At 34.0% G+C, this 19390-nt stretch overlaps 1 protein-coding gene across 1 annotated transcript in view; it reads right to left on the bottom strand.

Annotated features, from left to right (window-relative positions):
- Positions 1-9371: 9371 nt before the first annotated feature.
- The window catches only part of LOC129219455 (gastric triacylglycerol lipase-like), a 51218-nt gene continuing 41199 nt past the window's right edge, over positions 9372-19390 (bottom strand). Inside the window, exons 8-9 of the mRNA XM_054853851.1 lie at positions 12539-12607; positions 9372-9741 (exon numbers count right to left, since the gene is read on the bottom strand). Coding sequence (XP_054709826.1) covers positions 9493-9741; positions 12539-12607 — 318 coding nt within the window. The 3' untranslated portion in view covers positions 9372-9492. The remainder of the gene's footprint in view (positions 9742-12538; positions 12608-19390) is intronic.

The raw sequence follows: 19390 nt of genomic DNA, 5'->3' as shown, positions 1-19390 counted from the left end.
TCAAAGAAATAAAGGGTGAAATTTTTTATTCACATGTTTTTTATCATACGGCAAATTAAAAAGTGGGATTAAAGAAAAAACTATTAAGCATTTTTTTCTGAACTAGCGGTTTTAACTATTTTTGTGTCATGACCCTATTTTTAAGAGCACGAGATCCGATACATGTATTGTACGTACTCAAAACACACATAAGGCTTCCTGTTTGCTCTAATTGCTTTAATGATTTCAAAAATTTGACTAAGATACTTAATAAGATTTTTAGCTAATGTTTTGAACTCAGATTATTCATTCGAACAATATTTTGCTTGGCATTTCTGCAAAGCATCGATCATGAAACTCAAATTTCATGATTTTTTTTAACTGCAACAGATAATAAGATTAATTATCCATAAATAAGATTCTAAATGGTACGCAATATTTTATCCTCAAAATTCAAGATAAAATTGATTGATATGAAACATTAGACAATATATTTTGTCAAACATCATTACTTAGAAGAATCTTGATCTCTGGACCTAGGTTCGAATCTCATTCATACTATTGTGGTAGATTTTGATCATATTTAAGTTTAACCAAATCTAAGCCGCAGAACCTCCAGCGATTCATTCTTTTTCGGTTTGTTAAACCAAAAAGTTGTGCACAAGATGATCGATCTTATGGGATGTTTACAAGCAAAAATACTAACGTATCAAAAATTTGCTAACCAGAAAAATAAAATCACCTGAACTATTTTTAAAAACAAAAAGTAGATGACAGAACTTATAAAAAGCATTTAGATGAAAGAGATTCTTTTTTTTTAAGATTGAAATTGAACAGCGTAAGAAATGCCCTTCGACCTTCATTAGAAATGTTTTCGGGTCATAACCCGTAGTTTAGAAGCCCTTGTTTAAACCTCTAATTCCGATGCTCTTAAAAAATTCTAAATCGAAAGATAAGGACAGGAACCCTAAATCAATCGTCAGGTTTCAAAATTAGAATTGTAACACGTTAGTCTTAACGTAACCACACAGTTTTAAAACACAGGATTTCATTTTATTTCAAAACTTAAGTGGTATGGTAAATTATTAGTTTATTTAAAACAAAAGTATGAAGCTCAGTAAATGTACAAATACAAAAATTATTTGTAAAGAACATAAAAAAGGAAAGTGGCGTACCTTTTGAGCATTCAAAAATATCACGAAAATGATTGCGGCCGCTCCAGATTGTTTACAAACATGGCGTAGCAAAGAAAGCAGTGATTTTACAAGCACTCTTAAATCTGCGCGCGATGTGTTCTCAAGTGTATTCCCAAACTTCGGCTGAATAGAGATTCCCAGCAAAACACATTCGGTGCACTTTTGGAACGTTTTCTTTATAACGGAACGGATTAGTAAAACATTTCAGCTTCATTTCTTTGTAGATAACACATTCGAAATACATTTTAGCACATTTTCAGGCAACTGGAACACTTAAAGAGTTTTAAATGTGTACCGATTATTTGCAGTGTAGTTAAGCGTGTAAAATTAAATTCGGTGACCAGTAAAGGAGGGTCATTTTACATTACTGTGAATGAGACCTTGTTGGGACCAAAGAAAAACGACCACTTAAACGGAGTGACCGCTTAACCGGTCGACTACTTATTGAGGTTTCACTGTATATATATCTAAATATCACCAACAGTGGCCAAATTGAAACCAGATTAAAAAAATAAAAATTAAAAAAAAAAACCGCCAAATTTGTCTCCAAGTTGGCGATCAAACTACTGGCGATATCGCCAAGTGTCCGCGAAATTATAAAAACACTTAAGTTTACATCGAAATTAACACTGATTTCACCTCAAAAATGGGCAAAAGACCCCTTTAGAAACACCCGAATGCAACCAAAAGAGGAGGTGCGCAACTAGACCCCACTAGGAGTCTACGTACCAAATTTCAACTTTCTAGGACATACTGTTCTTGAGTTATGCGACATACATACGCACATACATACATACGTACATACAGACGTCACGAGAAAACTCGTTATAATTAACTCGGAAATCGTCAAAATGGATATTTCGCGTGTCTATACGTTCTTAGGCACTTATCCACGTGTGGTCGAGTCGAAAAAAAAAACTCAACATTCATTCGGGGTGAGTAAAATGGAAATTAAGGTCGATTTTTTATTGAAATTATTTCCGTGAATACAATACTTCCTTTTTTGTAAAAGGAGGTAAAAAAAAAAGTGAAAAATGAGAAGGAAAAATTTGCATTAATGCTTATGTTACTCATTTTGTGCTATTAAATTGGGGAATCACTGTCAAATTAAGTGAGTAATAAGAGTTTAAAATTTAGTAAATTCAACTATATTTTCATCATCTGCTTAAATTACTTTCAAATGTTTTATGTTATATCATAGTAATTAACTCATGAAATTATATAATTAAAACCAAGGGTGCCTACCTGGGGGGGGGGGGGCATGATGCAGACTGCGCCATTAAATTTTTTAGGGGGGATTTGAGGGGTATTTTTCTTTTGGGGGGGCTCTTGCTTTTTGGGTGGTCTTCGTGATATTCAGGGGGGTGCTCCCTTGCCCTTAGGGGGGCACCCCTGTCTGTACTGCCGTGCTAAGCACAGACGTGGTATCTGCACATCTTATCAAATGAAGTTATTACAAGCTGGTTATTAGTAATTTAGTTCACTTCAATCTCAAGGTTTTGATGATTTGTGGCCCTGAAATATTAAACGAGCTGATATGTGCATCACATGACTTCCTTTTACTCCAATTTAATGTCATTTCCTATTATTGGCAATTTTAATTTGATTCAATAGTTTACTCTCTAAATATCACCAACAATGGCCAAATTGAAACCAAATTTAAAAAAATAAAATAAAAATCGCCATATTTGTCGCCAAGTTGGCGAAAAAAATTGGCGACCAAAAGACTGGCGATATATCGCCAAGTGTCCGCCAAATTATAACACCACTTGAGTTTACATCAAAATTAACAATGATTTCCCCCCAAAAAGGGGCAAAAGACCTCTTTAGAAACACCCGAATGCAACCAAATGGGGAGGTGCAGAACTAGACCCCACTAGGAGTCTAAGTACCAAATTTCAACTTTCTAGGACATTCCGTTCTTGAGTTATGCGACATACATACACACATAGATGCGTACATACAGACGTCACGAGAAAACTCGTCGTAATTAACTCGGAGATCGTCAAAATGGATCCTAGGCATATATCCACGTGTGTTTGGGTTGAGAAAAAACTCAACATTCATTCGGGGGTGAGAAAAATGGAAATTAAGGCCGATTTTTGAGTGAAAATTTTTTTGCGAATACAATTTTTCCTGTTTTGTAATAGGAAGAAAAAACTTCAGAAGCTAATGAGGCAGGTACCTTTTAGTAGTTATTTTATTTTCGAGGTAGGGCGGACAATGCAGTTCGTTTTAGATATAAAGTTGAATATAATAGCTTTGTTTCCAAACAGATGCGTGTCTGATATTAAGAGTGTGATATTAAGAGTTAAATATTAAGTTATGCAAGTCATTAAAATATTAACAAAATGTAGTCGTTTCTTTATCTTTTAAAACCTAGGAACTACTATCGACGAGAGAGCAGGGCCGTACGAAGAGCTGACGGCGCACGGGACGAAAGTTTCCTGGCGCCCTTCCCCCCCCCCCCCCTCATACACACAGAAAAATCAAGTTAGTTATAACAACAGTGCATAATACATACTTGAATGTTTTACATATTAATAAACAGAACAATCAGAGTGCTATGCATAATACAAATTAAAACACAAGCAATGAATCTGTTTCTAATATTTGATACATTAATGCCCCAAACACCTTTTGAAAAATGGAAATATTAAAAATCCAAATATTTATCTTGTAAAATGTTATCCTACTAGATAAAAAACAAACAATTAAAGCTGAATTGGTTATTCATATTGATCAAATTAAGAACACGAATAAATAATTTGCTGATTATAAATAGAAAATGTATTTATCAAAGCAAATTACATCAAAATTAAAGTTCGATCTGGACTCATCCAATTATTCTTTTCGAGAGTTTTTGATTTTCCTTGTACCAACTTAATACCAGCTTTCATATATGTTATAAACAAAGATGTTATTCTTTTGTATCAAATATTTGTAAGTTTTAGGGAGAAGCCCACAAATACTCAGCAACATCGAAAATCGCTCAGAATTGCGCTTTTGGAACTCTAATTTCGAAAAATCACTGACCCTAATATTACAAAATATGGTCCTACAAATTGCGTTCTAAGACTTGAGTTAAAGAAAATATTTGAGCAAGGGTCCCCATGCCGCCTTTCTTTAATATCACAAGCAATGACACTTACAAAACACACTTACAAAAAAAAAAAAAAAAAAAAAATAAAACTAAGTGGAATAGCCCTTGAATGTAAAGCATTGCATGAATTTTTTGAATAATAATTTTGAACAATCTTTCGGGGAAATGCTCCAGATCCTCCTATCCATAAAATCTTCAAAGTTTGTCGAAAGCTGCATTTTTGAAAATTCAAATTCGAAAACTTGCAGGGGGAGAAGGAATTGATTTCAATCTGTTTAAAAAAATCGATCGGAAACAGTCTCTGAGCCACTAACACTAACGTCAATAAACATGGCCTATAATCGCTTATTTAAGGCTAAAATTTCGTTTCTTAAACTAAAAGTTTCAAAATTTTGACCGAACACCTTTTGACCTTTTTCCCTATCCAATTTAAAAAAAAAAAAATGTTTTTTTTTCTCCCCCAATGTGTCTCCTTAAAACTTTTTTCTCGTTACGTCACTGCACGCAGGACGCAGGGGCGGAATTCAAGCAATTTGGTGAGCACTAGACAAAGAAGAAGTGCCTTTTGTTTGATTTTAAACAGCTATACATATTCTCAGAAATTGTATCTGCTTCAATGATGCAAAGGAAACTAATATTTTGGAGACTAAGAGAGAAGAATATTTTCGTGCCCTAGGAAAAAAATGAGAATCATTGTGATAATTCTCTATTTTGCGTATCTATAACTGTGTATCTATGATACACGAAATGAGGGGGCGAGCGCCTCTAATTTTATACAATCGGGGTATTTCCCTGCTCGCCCTCTCCCCCCCCCCTAAGGACGGCCCTGCAGGAAAGTTGATAATTATTAAAATACTATCGATACAAAGTATCAGAAAGTAGGTAACATCGGAAGGTCACAAACTTGCAGAATAACGTTTGCGTTTCTGCAATTGATGCAAAGTCGTCTGATGTAATTTGCGATTATTTTGTGGTACATTGTACATAAACTAAAATATCTTGGATGGGAGTTGTACGGCCGGGCTTGAATCAAATATTCTCTCGTTTGCTTTTTTTTTTTTTTTTTTGGACATAAATTTCGTAAATAAATTAAAAGCTCATATGGGCCATTCCACCGTCACGTGCGGGACAATTGGACTCCATTTTTGTTCCAAAAACTTGTTATGAAGCTTAATAATTTTAACAAACTGAAGATATCACATTTTCTGATCTTTATCTTTAGCACAAAGAGACGTCAGACGTAGTATATTTTTATTGCATGTTTTGTTGCTTGAAAAAAAATAATAAATTGCAAGCGTCACGTGCGGGACATCAAAAGTCAACCTCTTATCATTTGTTACAGGATTTAGTTAACATTTGTGCTCTAATAAAAATGTGATGGCAAAACAAACTAAAGGTATTAAAAGTCAAGGCTCAAATGTAAATGAAACACATATAATTTCCTAAGAAAAGATATTTTAAACTATTGAAAAAAAATTATGATGTATAACGTCACGTGCGGGACATTTGCAAATTTTATGCAAGAGAATATTTTTTGAATGTCAGAAACAGAGACAATACACAAAATAAAGTATTTGCTAAAACACTTTATTCGAAAAAAGTATTTTAGTGAATCGTATTTATAAACTAATAAGCTATTAAATGAACTATTTTGAACATGAAATGGAATATATTCTGAAGATTTGCACTTTTGTAACTTCACCGGCATTTATACAAAACTTCACATAGAAGTATAGCCTTTTCTGACGAGGTTTACATCATAAGTTTATCTCTATATTACTCATATTATTGCTGAGAAAGCATCATTTTTTATTTTCGTAGTGTACAACATGCTAGAACAATTTCTAGTTGTAACAGTGCATTTGTTCAGGAATTTGTCATACTAGAACAGACTCCTTTCTGTAAACCTTGTATCACAGCACACCGTTTTCGTGGTGACTGGGGCAATGCTTTAATTGTTTAGTGCATTGCTAAAGAGTTGTTATAAGGTATAGTTGTTATTTATTTAGCTGTGGTTGACTTAAGTTCGCTTATTTTTGCTAAATGTCAAGCATATATACCTTTAAGCCGATTTAGGTGCCTAGAGGGACTAATAATCAGTAGTTCAGACCCCCGCAAGTTACTTAATAATCCTGTATAAACTCTCAATAAAATGACAAGATTGCGAAATTTACCGTTTTATAATCATAATAACTAAGTCAATGAAAATAAACTAAAAAGTGTAAAAAAAAAAAATTGTTAAATAAAAACAAAAAACCCGACTGTGTAAAAAAGCAAAAAAAACTAAAAAGAAAAAAATGTAAGCCCAGTAGTTTAGAATGTTATTTAGTTCTTCTTACTAACTACATCATTGAAACAGCTTTATAATCGATACACACATAAGTCAAATCATAAATTCTAACGCAGAATAGAAGAATCAACAGTCGCGGCCCATTCAAATTTTACGGGATTTCTTCACTTGTCAAAAAAGAATGGGCCCTGACTGTTGGTCCTTCTATTCTGCTTTTGAACTTATGATTTGTCTTTTGTGTGTATCGATTAAAAAACTATTTCAATGAAGTAGTTATTCAGTAATACTTAATGAAATTCTAGACTACTGGGCTTATATATTTTTCTTTTTAGGTTTTTTTTATTTCGAAGCAGTCGGGTTTTTGTTTTTATTTAATAATTATTTTTTATTTTACCCTTTTTATTTAATTTTCATTGACTTGTTTATTATGATCATAAGACGGCAAATTTCAATCTTGTCATTTTATTGAGAAAGTTTATATCATGAGGATTATTTAGTAACTTGCAGTGGTCTAAATTATTGATTATTAGTCCCTCTAGGGACCTTACTCGGCTTAAAGCTACATATGCTTGAGCTTTAGCAAAATGCGCGAGCTTAAGTCAACCACAGCTATATTAACAGCGCGGAAAAGTCTTCAGTCAAATCTTTCTCCCAAAACTAAAAACATTATTAAATAAGAACAAAAAACCCGACTGCGTAAAAACCAAAAAAACTAAAAAGAAAAATGTATAAGCCCAGTAGTTTAGAATGTTATTAAGTACTACTGAATAACTACACCGTTGAAATAATTTTATAACCGCACATAGATAAGACAAATCATAAATTCAAAAGCAGAATAGAAGGATCAACAGTCGGGGCCCATTCCTTTCTGATTCAAGGAACCCCGTAAAATTTGAATGAGCCCCGACTGTTGATCCTTCTATTCTGCTTTTGAATTTATGATTTGTCTTATCTGTGTACGGTTATAAAACTATTTCAACGGTGTAGTTATTCAGTAGTACTTAATAACATTCTAAACTACTGGGCTTTCTTTTTATTTATTTATTTATTTTTTTTTTTTGGTTTTTACGCAGTCGGGTTTTTTTTTTGTTTTAATTTAATATTTTTTTATTTGACACTTTTTAGTTAATTTTCATTGACTTAGTTATTATGATTATGACACGGTACATTTCGCAATCTTGTCATTTCATTGAGAGAGTTTGTGTATCGTGAGGTCTATTAAGTAACTTGCGGTGGTCTAAACTACCAATGATTAGTCCCTCTAGGGACCTAATTCCACTTAAAGCTACATGTGCTTGACCTTCGGCAAGCGAACTTAAGTCAACCACAGCACAGTTATATAAACAGCCTGTATAACTCATGATGACGCGAAATCGGAAACGTCGACAGTCAAATCTTTCTCGCAAAACTAAAAAAGTCTGCCGAGAAAGTACACGTCGCGAAACTCAGTCCCTTGAATCAAGGCAAAAACAAATGCAACATGTTAGAGATAAAAATCGAATTAGTAGACTTTTTTCTTTTGGTGCTTATTGCACGGGTTTATTTTGATGAAGACTACAATGTGAGTGTCTTGCCTTCGCTACGCATAATATACTTTTTATTACAGTACATAATACAAATAAAGAACACATGAAAGAGTTTACATCAGAAAGAGGGGAAAGTACATCCGGAGCGAGGGTGTTTTGATCCACCGCCTCAAGTGGGAGAAGCAATCGCTTAGACCACTCGACCACTGAGATCCCAATTAGTAGACTTAGTAAACAAAAAAATTCAGGCAGCGAAAACTACCTGCATTTGACGCACGCAGGTAGCGTGCGACACAGTGTGCAACACCAAACATGCACCGATCCCGAACTGACAAAATATTGCAACTGGTTGTTGATATGGTGAATTTTGATTACTGTCATGTGTTTGGTGACACTCCCAAGGTTAAGACAAATCAATTGATGTAAGAATTACGAAAATTGATCAAAGCGTTTAGCCCCTAGAACGCCACATAGGAACAGACATACATACATAGGCTGATAAACACATTACCCTCCTTTGCGTCGCGCACGAGCAGTCGGGTAAAAAAGCCCGTCAAGAGAGTACATGTCGCGAAACTCAGTCCCCTAAATGACGACCAAAACAAATGCAACATGTCAGAGATGAAAATCGAATTAGTAGGCTTAGTAAACAAAAAATTCAGGCAGTGAAAACGCTACCTGCATTTTTGTCACAAGCTGTGTAACACGCATAGCGTTCGACACGATCCCGAATTGACAATATGGCGACTGGTTGTTGATATGGTGAATTTTCATTACTGTCATGCGTTTAGTGACACACCCAAGGTAAAGACTAATCGATTGAAGTAAGATTTATCAAAATCGGCCAAGGGGTTTAGCCTATACAACGCCACATAGGAACAAACATACAAACATAGACTCATAAACACATTACCCTCCTTTGCGTCGCGCACACGCAGTCGGGTAAACAAAAGGTAACACGGAATTTTTTGCCGTTTTTGTGTATAGCAAAGTGAGAAAATGGACGAACGGTCCTTTGCTTTCTAAAATAATTAATTTATTGTTTATGCTTGCTGGAGTGGACGTTGGTTTGGTGTTTTTGAGATTTATCCACGGCTGAAGATTCCAAGTCTCCTTATCTGTGTTTTCTTTCTTTTTATTAGTTGTTTATTTAAATGATAGATTTATTTTTTAAATCTTTCATTATACATATACAATTTACTAGAAATTCAATGTGTAATATTTCTGTAATTCAACTGTGTACAAAAGGAATTTTTGTGAAAGCAAAACAAAACGAATACATAAAACTAAAATTTATTATATGTATACTTTGCATCACAAAATGTATATTAACATAATTATATGCTGACTATTGATGACTTAGTAAACACTTAGGATGATTTATACGAGTAATAAATATCACAGATTAGAAGAATATTTTTTCAAAAGCATCAATACTTCTTCATATACAAGAGTGTTGGCATGTAGTGCCCAAACAAAGTCTAAATGATTAAATTGATCATACTTGACGCATGTCACTGAAACCACATTTTTAAGCTTCTGTTGAAGAAGAGCGACATCTGTACCATCAGCTAGTTTATCGTTTTTGGACCAGAAGAGAGCAACTGGTGCTGTTATATTTTCTACAAAGTATTCAGGAGCAACAGACTGCAAGAAAATCACATTTCTCATTAAGAACAAACATACAGGGGACTACAACACAAAATATTTTAAAGTTCAAGTTAACACAATAAAAATTTATTCTCATTTCATAAAAATTAATACTAATCTTAAATAGTTAATATTGATGATTATCCTATCTGTTAGCAGACAGGACTGAAATCGCCCTGGTTGATTTGCTGTGAATGCATGAAATTTAAAAGGATAGAATCTGTCTCAAGTAGTAACAACAGTAATTAGCATTGAATACTATTAAAAGTATTGTCGATAAATCGATTTTTTTTTCTCTACAAGTGAGAGCATTGGAGTGCTGGTTAAAAACAGAAAGTGACACTTTGTAATACTGAAACAACTGCTCCTAGTTTTATCTCAGAACTATCATTAATTATTTCATAATTAGAGGATAATAACGATACTTAATTTACTTCACTTCATTTGACAATAAATGTAAATTTAAATAAGTGAGCTTTGTTGAAATTATTTTTTAAAAAATAAATGAAACATTTCATTAAGAAAATTGTTGCATTGTTTTTCATTAAAAAAAAACAAAAACAAACAAACAAACAAACAAAAAAAAGCTAGGTAAGAAATATTCTAACCAAGAAATATTCTAACCCATCTCTCTTATGTGCTCAAAGAGATCATGTCCATGTTTTGAAGATAATAGGTGATCTTGTAGGCCAAGACAACAGTCGGCTCTCTGCAGGACCCGTTGTGTGAAAACAGCGGTATGCGGATCATCAATATCCGGTTAGAAAATCACAGGAATATAATGATTTAGAATGAAAGTACATCGATTTCATCCACTATTCTGAACTACAAATTTTTTGTCTATGTTTTTCGGATAGTAACCAAAATGATCCCACTGCCATAGGAAATCCTGACCCACACAATAACGAAGTAGGTGTAGCGTATTTACATCGCTGTCAACTTGACTCCAAGAGCTCTTTTGACCTCCTGCTAATCAACATTCAAGGTACATTAGTTCCTACACAGAAACGGCACTCATCTTGAGAACACGTCAGCGGCTCCCTCAATTGGCAGTGATTTGCCATTATCTGCCATGAATGCTGCAAGCCATATGGTTCAGGGGTGCACCTTAATAAGACGGTTTATCAGTTTGCAGTGTCATATTTTAATAAATAAGTTGTGCTACAGGGAACCCTCTTATTTGTCCCTCTTGAACTTTCAATGGGTGGCATCTTTCAGATGTGCCTCTGCGAATTAATTTCTCTAATCCAATTGCTTCTTGGAGCTGGAATTAGAATTTGCCACCTATGTACGAGCAATGCATTCGTATCAGTACCAATTTTTATGAATCCACTACTGAATTTGTATGCTTGAATAATACATTTTTCTTCTGAAAATGCTACATATTGCCTGTCTTGATTTCCAATTAGCTGGGGTATAATTCTTCAGTTCTGTTGGATTAACTTAATTGTGGACAATTTCAGGGATGTTTGTTAGCGCAAGGATATTATGCAGTCCAATCGGATGCCCATCTCGTCAAGGGTGATGGTGGACCCCCTCAACTAATTTGGAGACTCCAAAGATGAGATCTAAAAACCCCTCTCAAATATATCCCCCTAAAAACTTTAATGGCGCAGTCTGCGCGTTTCTTCACTGTGTTCTACTTTCTTGTTATTCCATGCAAATACGTAACGTAGCTTCTCGATACATTCCGCCTGATTCTCCTACGCCTTGGATTAACTTCGATATAAATGATGACTCGGTCACGTGACGTGTTTAAAATCAGATTGGTGAATCGGATGCAATTTCGTCCACGAGACTGATCGAAATGACAGGAAAGAAATTATACGAATACGAGACTCACCTTGATTGTAAGGTAATCTGATGACTTCGTAATATTCTGCTGGTAAAATTAATTTCCATACTTTCGTTTTAGTAACACACACTAATATTTTTTATCGATAGCGATGTACATGCCATTTGCAGTAGTCACGCAATAAGCATCTAAGTGTGTTGTGGAGGCGCTTATTCGTAATGGTGGATCTATTCAACGAGTATTTTGCATTCGGTTTCAACTTTGGTTGACATTATTACAGATAGAAAAAGTATTCACATTTGGGTTTACTTTTAGAGCCACAAGTTCTGCACTGAAAAGAAAAAGGCCAGGCCAATCGCTGATCGTAACACCCTTCGTGAGAATACCCTTTCATGAAGCTACAAAGTTGAAAAACGTGTAACACTTTAACATGCAGCAACCCTACAATGGTCTGATAGAAAGGAAAGTAAAATACTGCGCAATGATTTTCATAATGTAAATAGTACTTCAAGCTGAATGAGATTAAGTTGGAAATGAATCCGAATTGCTTGCTGATTATTTCTCAAAGAGCCACTATTGCAGAACTATTCCACAACACACTTAGAGGCTCACATCGCGACACTTTATTAAGATTACTACGAATAGTACGCATTCTACTATAGATCTACAACACCTTCGTCACCACATCTCCTCTACAACTTACAAAGTTATTGACTAATTGAGTGAGATGAATTGCAGAAGTTGAAGCATTTTAATAAATATAATAAAAGTAACATAAATGCATGATTATACTACAGATATGTGTTAAGTACAAGAACACGTTCTTGCTTTAATTAGATTCAGATCTGAAAATTAAAATAAAAAAGCAATTAGAATTGAATGTCAACAGAAAGTTGCAAATCTAATGTTGGTAAGGCGAAAATGATTTTTCATAGCATTGTCATTTTTCAGTAAGCTAATAGCTTATTTATTATGATATAGATTTCAAGGGGAAAGTACCTGGTTATAGTGTTGCATATTGCCTTTTTCACCAAAATCATACTTAAGAAACTTTTTAGAATTTATCATCTGCAAAAGAAGGAAATTATTAGAATAACCATTAACAAAACATTTAATTGTAGGAAACTTAAGGAAAGAAAAATAAATAGTATAAGCAAAGCAAAGTTTCATTCGATAAGCTATAAGTTAAGCCCCTTAGCCGTATCTTAGGCCAAGGCTCAAGCAAATACTAAACAGTTCGCCAGTAAATTACCGAAATTTTCAAGGTATGTTCAAATAAAAGTCACTTTTCTTGAAAAACCTTTAAAAATTAAAACAAACCTTTCTGCACGCGAAATTCTAATTAATTATTTTTTTTACTGGACAGCATTTAAAAAGATTTCCAAAACAATTCTTCAAATGAACTCTACACGTGACTCGACGCTTTCGGGTATTAGCCGTCACTGAGGGTGCTGTCGCAGACGAAAATCTGATTCTCTGGCGTCCATTAACACATGCATTTTTATGTTATATAACGAACGATTCATTCTGCTAGAAATACTCTTTTTGCAATAGAATTTTCCTGGTTTTAAGTCTCTAGATTCCTTATCAGAAAATATGGGGAAACTCATAATCTCTTTTTATTTATCCTTTTTCTCAGCATCTTTCACGCAACCGTAAGTCTGTATAAGCCCTACGCTTGTTCATTCTCTGTATAAAATCTAGTGACTATAAAATAAAACGAGCTTCTACAGTTTACCGCACTACTAACACTGAATACTGGATTAGAATACCCGCAGACGAAAATAAGTAAAATAGACCGTTATCACACTGGTCACACCACGGGTGGGTCCAATGAAGTCATTATTTTGACAATCATTTCTTTAAGAAATTATATTTCATAGATTTTTTTTTCTTGCGCAATTCACATGGGAAAAATGAAAAATTGGTGCTAGGGAATGCAATACCGGACGAAAAATTCAATACCGGTATTCGGTATTTTTAAATCGTGATACCGGAATACCGGTATTAATACCGGTATTTGAAATTTCTCAAAAGATTCTTCAAACAATTTCGTTTCGTTGCCACATTATATAATTTTGTGCAAAAATTGTATTATTTATGAAAACGTATTGTGAACAAATATAAAATGAAGGAACAAATGTCATAAGAAAAAATCGATAATAGTGAAAAACATAGTGCATCTATTGAATTATCTCTAAGACTGGAACTCATTTTAGTGCTCAACTTTCCTACAGTTGAAAATACTCTTTCTGAATTCACGCAGGTCGAGTGTACTGTTAACAGTGCGTGATATACCTCCTCTAATTGTCTAGAAGTCCTTCATCTTCAAGTAGTTCGGTCTCTTGAGTGTTATTTTTAGATAAACCCTTTTTTTTTGTGTGTGTGTTTCTTTTGTACTGTGTGTATTATAATTATTATTTTTTGACTTATAGCAAGTTGTAATTTCTTACCGAGAGACGATACTAAATATTCCAATATTAACATCATTTTCTCTTGAGCAGGAACTTTTGCTCTTGTTTGCTTTTTATTAGCTCTTTGGTTTGAAATCTACAGCAAACTTGACTAAATCTGATATTGTTAGTTTCTCTTATTCGTTTTCGCTTTCTTTTCAAAATTCTTTTTATTTATAACTATATAAATATCTGAAAATATGTTTCAGTTAATTATGCTTACCTCTATGCACATTTTCAAGGCAATACATAATTTCTAAATAATATCTTGCCAAGTATAAAACCAAATAGTCACTATTTGGTTTTATTTGGTGGACAAACCAATGCTGGTGACAACAAATTACCATTTGTTATGCTAACAAGAAAAAAGTTTTTCTCAAAATTTAGTACAGTTGAGACAAATTTTTAAAAAAGAAATGATAAAGTATCACTACAATTGAAGATTCGAAAAAATTGCTCATAAGACATAGGACAAATGCATTAAAAATTACACTCGAAATTAACTTTCACAATAGGGAAAGTGAGTGATCAGGGAAATGTAAAAAGTAAAATCACGGTGCCCAAAAGAGCACGAAAATGTGAACTTTTGGAATTTGTTTGATCTTATGGAATAAAAAATTTTATTTGCTAAGAATTTGTTGAAAAAATTAAATACAGACAAATAAAATGTTCTTTAAAATGTCCGACAATATCATTTTGCAATCTTTCTTTCGTGCTTTTGAAGCCAAATTTTTACATCATTAGATTGGGTTTGGATCTGTAGCATGGAAAAAGAAATGTACATTAAAAAATATAAGTGGATGTTTCATAAGTTAAAGCGAACATTCTTTAATTGAAACTATTAATTATTTTCAGCCAATACCGAAAATACCGGTATTTTACCTCAGCAATACCGGTATTTCGAAATTGAAAAATTGCTCGAAATACCGGTATTCGGTATACCAGTATTGCAATCCCTAATTGGTGCACTCAAAGTAAAATAGAATCAGAGAGGTTCGTTACTAAATTATTTTCATATTCATGGGGACAATCATCCTCTAAAACGTTGTTTCTGACTTTGATCAATCATCCTCTTGTGTTTTAAAGCCCTTTTTGAACTCCCTGCAAACGCACAGGAACCACGGAACCGGCTATAATAATCAAAGTAAGTGCTGTTTAAAGACTTTGGATTAGTTAAATGAAAATTTTTGTGGAAATTAAGAGGACACAGATAAGAAGTATTCATATCCACAGCTAAACATTGTTTCATTAATAGAGTTAACTATAGACAAGTATGAAAATTTTCTGTATATTATATCGTGAGGTTACAAGTGAAACACATTAAGTAAGTAGAGAAACATGTTTTTCGTTTGTGTATTCTCTTTAAAAACTGCTAGGCTAGAGTATTTAATGTGATCACCTAATTTTGGAGAAAAATAAATAAAGATATGACTCTTATTGGGTTTCACCAGTATCAAAGTTTTGTGATAGTTTATAGACTTTTTTCTTTAATAGAGTAAAGTATAGACAAGTATGTAAATTTCTAAAAAATATTGGGGGGGGGGGCAGTAGTGAAACACCAAGTAAAGAAATATGTTTCTCATTTGTATATTCGCTCTGTAAAAACTACTAGGCTAGAGAACTTGGTGTGCTTACCAAACTTTGAAAGAACAATAAAGAAATAAATAAAGATATGACTAAGTGGGTTTTATCCATTGAGAAGGAATACTATGGAGGGAGCGACAGCAAATGTCTCAGTCAGATAAGCTTCAAAAACATTTCTCCCAGGTCAGGTGACTAGTTTGGCTGGGAAGTTGTCGCGTTTTGGCATGCAATCGCTCTTTTGGCACTAAATATTTTTCAGACGACGGCACTAATTATGAAGTCGGGGCTACAAATCAGAGCTGCAGAGTTGTAGCGAAAATGACAGACTCTGGCTCCAACTCCTTTATCTAAAACATAGTCCGACTCCGATTTCAACTCGGAGTTTAAAAACCGTCGGACTCGGAATCTTAGCATCGAAATCAGTCCGGATCCGAGTCCGACTCCGCAGCCCTGCTACAAATTAGAGTTGCGAAGTCGGAAGTAAAATGACCGACTCCGAGAATTTTTGAGCATTCGACTCCGACTTTTTTTCTTCAAAATCAGTTCGACTCTGACTCCGCAGCCCTGCTACAAATTAGGGTTGCAGAGTCAGATGAAAAATGACCGACTCTAACTTCGAGAATTTTAGATCCTTTGACTCCAACTCCTTTACCCAGAAACGCAGTCCGACTCCGACTCTTGCAGTTTATAAGGACTTAGACTCCTGATGCCGACCTCTTTTACGCCAAAATCAGTCCAACTTCAACTCCGCAAGCCTGCTACAAACTAGGTTTGTAAAGTCGGAAGAAAAATGACCGACTCTAAAACGGGGAATTTTAGAGCCTTCGACTCCGACTCATTTACCCCAAAATTAGTTGGACTCCGATTTCGTCTCAGAGTTTCAAAACCTACGACCTCCGACTAGTTTGCTTAAAAATCAGTCCGACTCCGACTCTGCAGCCCTGCCACATATTAGGGTTGTGGAGTCAGAAGAAACTGGCCGACTCCGACCCAGGGAATTTTAGAGCCTTCGACTCCGACTCCTTTATCCCTAAAGCAGTCCGAGTCAGATTTTGACTTGGAATTTCAAAAACTTTGAACTTTCACTCCAACTCTTGAACTTCAAAATCAGTTCGGCTCCGACTCCCCAGCATTGCAACAAATTTGGGTTGCGGAGTCGGAAGAAAAAGAACCGACTGACTCCAACTCACAGGGAATTTAAGAGCCTTTGACTCCTACCCTGACTTTTTTTTACCCCAAAAACAGTCAGACTCCGATTTTGACTCGGAGTTTCAGAACCTTCGAACTCCGACTCTGACCATTTTGCTTCAAAATCAGTCCTACTCCAACTCCGACTCTGCAACCTTGCAACAATTTAGGGTTGCAAAGTCGGGAGAAAAAAAGCAGACTCCGACTCCGGGAATTTTAGAACCTAAGACTCTGATTCCGAACTCGCAAGACTAGCAATCAGTAATTATACACCGAGCTTACAAAAGTAGCACATAACATACAGTACAAATCTTTTAATAAGGATTAATTTCGGATGAATTAGATTTTGAATTGTTTCAGCACATAATGTAAATATTTATTTGATTTGTTGATATTATTATTTTGAATTTCAACTCTTAAACATTGATTGTTTACCAGAAGGTTTTTAGAATGAAGGTCTTTCTTCCTGTTTTAACTATCTACGTAAATAATTATTCGACAGTTATTAACATTACTAATTTATGTATAATTTTTGCACACATTTCTGGTAGATCGAGACAATTCGTGAAAATTAAAAGCATCCCCTTTTTTTTGGTAAAATCTGCCCATCTCTGTTCAATCCAAATGAATATGTATTCTGAAAAAATATCGTCTGCGCCAAGCCAAGTAAGAAGAAAACAAAGTAGAATAATTCAACCGCCCTATTTTTTAATTTATCGTCTGCGTAAATTTATTTTTATGATATTTTGGAAACAATTAAGAGTTGTTATTTTTTCTGAGAATATTAGATCGACCAAGTGTGTTGTGAGTAAGCGAAAGTTTTCAGCCTGAATTATTGTGATAAGTTTTTATGTTGTGCATCGGTGTAGTTAAATTGAGCGTGTGTGTGTGTGTGTGTTTTTTGAAAAATAGTATTGAAACTTTATGATTGTTATTAGAAGATTAACAGAGTTTTGAGCAATGTTGAAAGATCAGTTCTAAAAGGTATCGTTACTGATTATTGTTACTAGCAAAGGCAACGCTGCTAACCTTTTGCCAGTTTTAAATAAATAACGGATACCAGACCTGTCATTCAAACTCCCCCTCCCCACTTCTTCCCGGATTTTAAAATATGATGTAACTATTTTTCATGTATTTTGATTTTTATTCCTTGTAATGACGGTCATGTACAAATATATGTTTAAAGAGTTCGCTCATTGACTGAAAATTCATGGATTCTTGTGTCATTGTAATCAATGTTTTGAAATTATTTCATACGCAGGCACACTAGTATTTAAATTAAAGCATAAAAGTAACAAATATTTATTTTCAAATCTAAAACTTGTTCTAAACGCATCTGCTGTTCACAGGAGCTTGGCGAGAAGCTACTCGCCAACAAAGCAAACGTACACAAATTACTCGAGAGCCGTTAAAATAATTACTAGTTAAGTAAAAAGTGTTTTTATGGAACTAAAATGTTATTTGCACTCATGATATACAATGTTTTATTACATTTATAGGTAAAATCAGTACAAAAATTTAAAAATTATAGGCAACTGTGGGAAATGTACTCGTTGAATGAACATATATGTTTTTTTTTTTTCTTTATTTAGAAGTAAAAAACATTTGTACATACCTAAGAAAAGTTACTGGATTTCCTGGTATGACTTTTTCTTCACAGTTTATAATGCTACAATACTGCTTTATTGCTATAAATCTAATTTTTCCCTTCTACAGTTAAATGTTTTTATCATTCATGGCTTCAGCTAATGAAAACTTCTTCAGTGGTTACGGTCAACTAGAAATTGCTCCCCAGGTCACATGGTATGGTTGCCGTTTCGCGATAGTAGGGTTGCACTCTCTCCATCTATTCCTTCTCAATGGTTTTATCAGTAGAAACATATAAGTTTTGTGCTCGTTATTAGGCTTAGAAATTAGAAACAGTGTTTCTTTAATAGAGTGATGCATAGACAAGCATGATCGTTTCAGGATAATATCGAAAATTTACAAGTGAAACACGAAGTATATACAAAAGTCGAAAAACATGTTTCTCATTAGCGTGTTTCACCTGAAAAAACTAAAGCTCGGGTACTTAATGTGATTACCAAACCTTGAAAATAGATTTAATAAATAAAGATACCGTGGGGTTGCAAGTGAAACGCACTAAGTAAGTAAAGAAACATATTTCTCATTTTTGTGTGTCCCCTGTAAAAGCTAGTACGCTAGAGTACTTTGTGTGATTACCAAATTTTGAAATAAATAAATGAATAAATAGGTAAACGAATAAATAAAGATATGACTTAGTGGGTTTCACCAGTAGGGACATCTAAGTTTTGAGATCGTTTATAGACTGAGAAACATTTTTTCTTTAATAGAGTAACGTATAGACGAGCATGAAAATTTCTGAATAATATCGTGGAATTACAATTGAAACACTTCAAGTAGAGAAACATGTTAATTATTTGTGTTTCCCCAGTAAAAACTATGAAGAAAAAAAAAGCAATTAAAAAAAGATATGACTTAGTAAGTTTCACCAATTGGAGTATCTAAGTATTTGCGCTCGTTTATAGACTTAGAAACATTATTCCTTAAAAAGAGTAATGTACAGACAAGTATGAAAATTTTCAGAATAATATCGGGAATTTAC

The sequence above is a fragment of the Uloborus diversus genome, chromosome 3, assembly GCF_026930045.1.
Source record: "Uloborus diversus isolate 005 chromosome 3, Udiv.v.3.1, whole genome shotgun sequence".
NCBI lineage: Eukaryota > Metazoa > Arthropoda > Arachnida > Araneae > Uloboridae > Uloborus > Uloborus diversus.
This window is presented reverse-complemented; position numbering and strand designations above follow the sequence as displayed.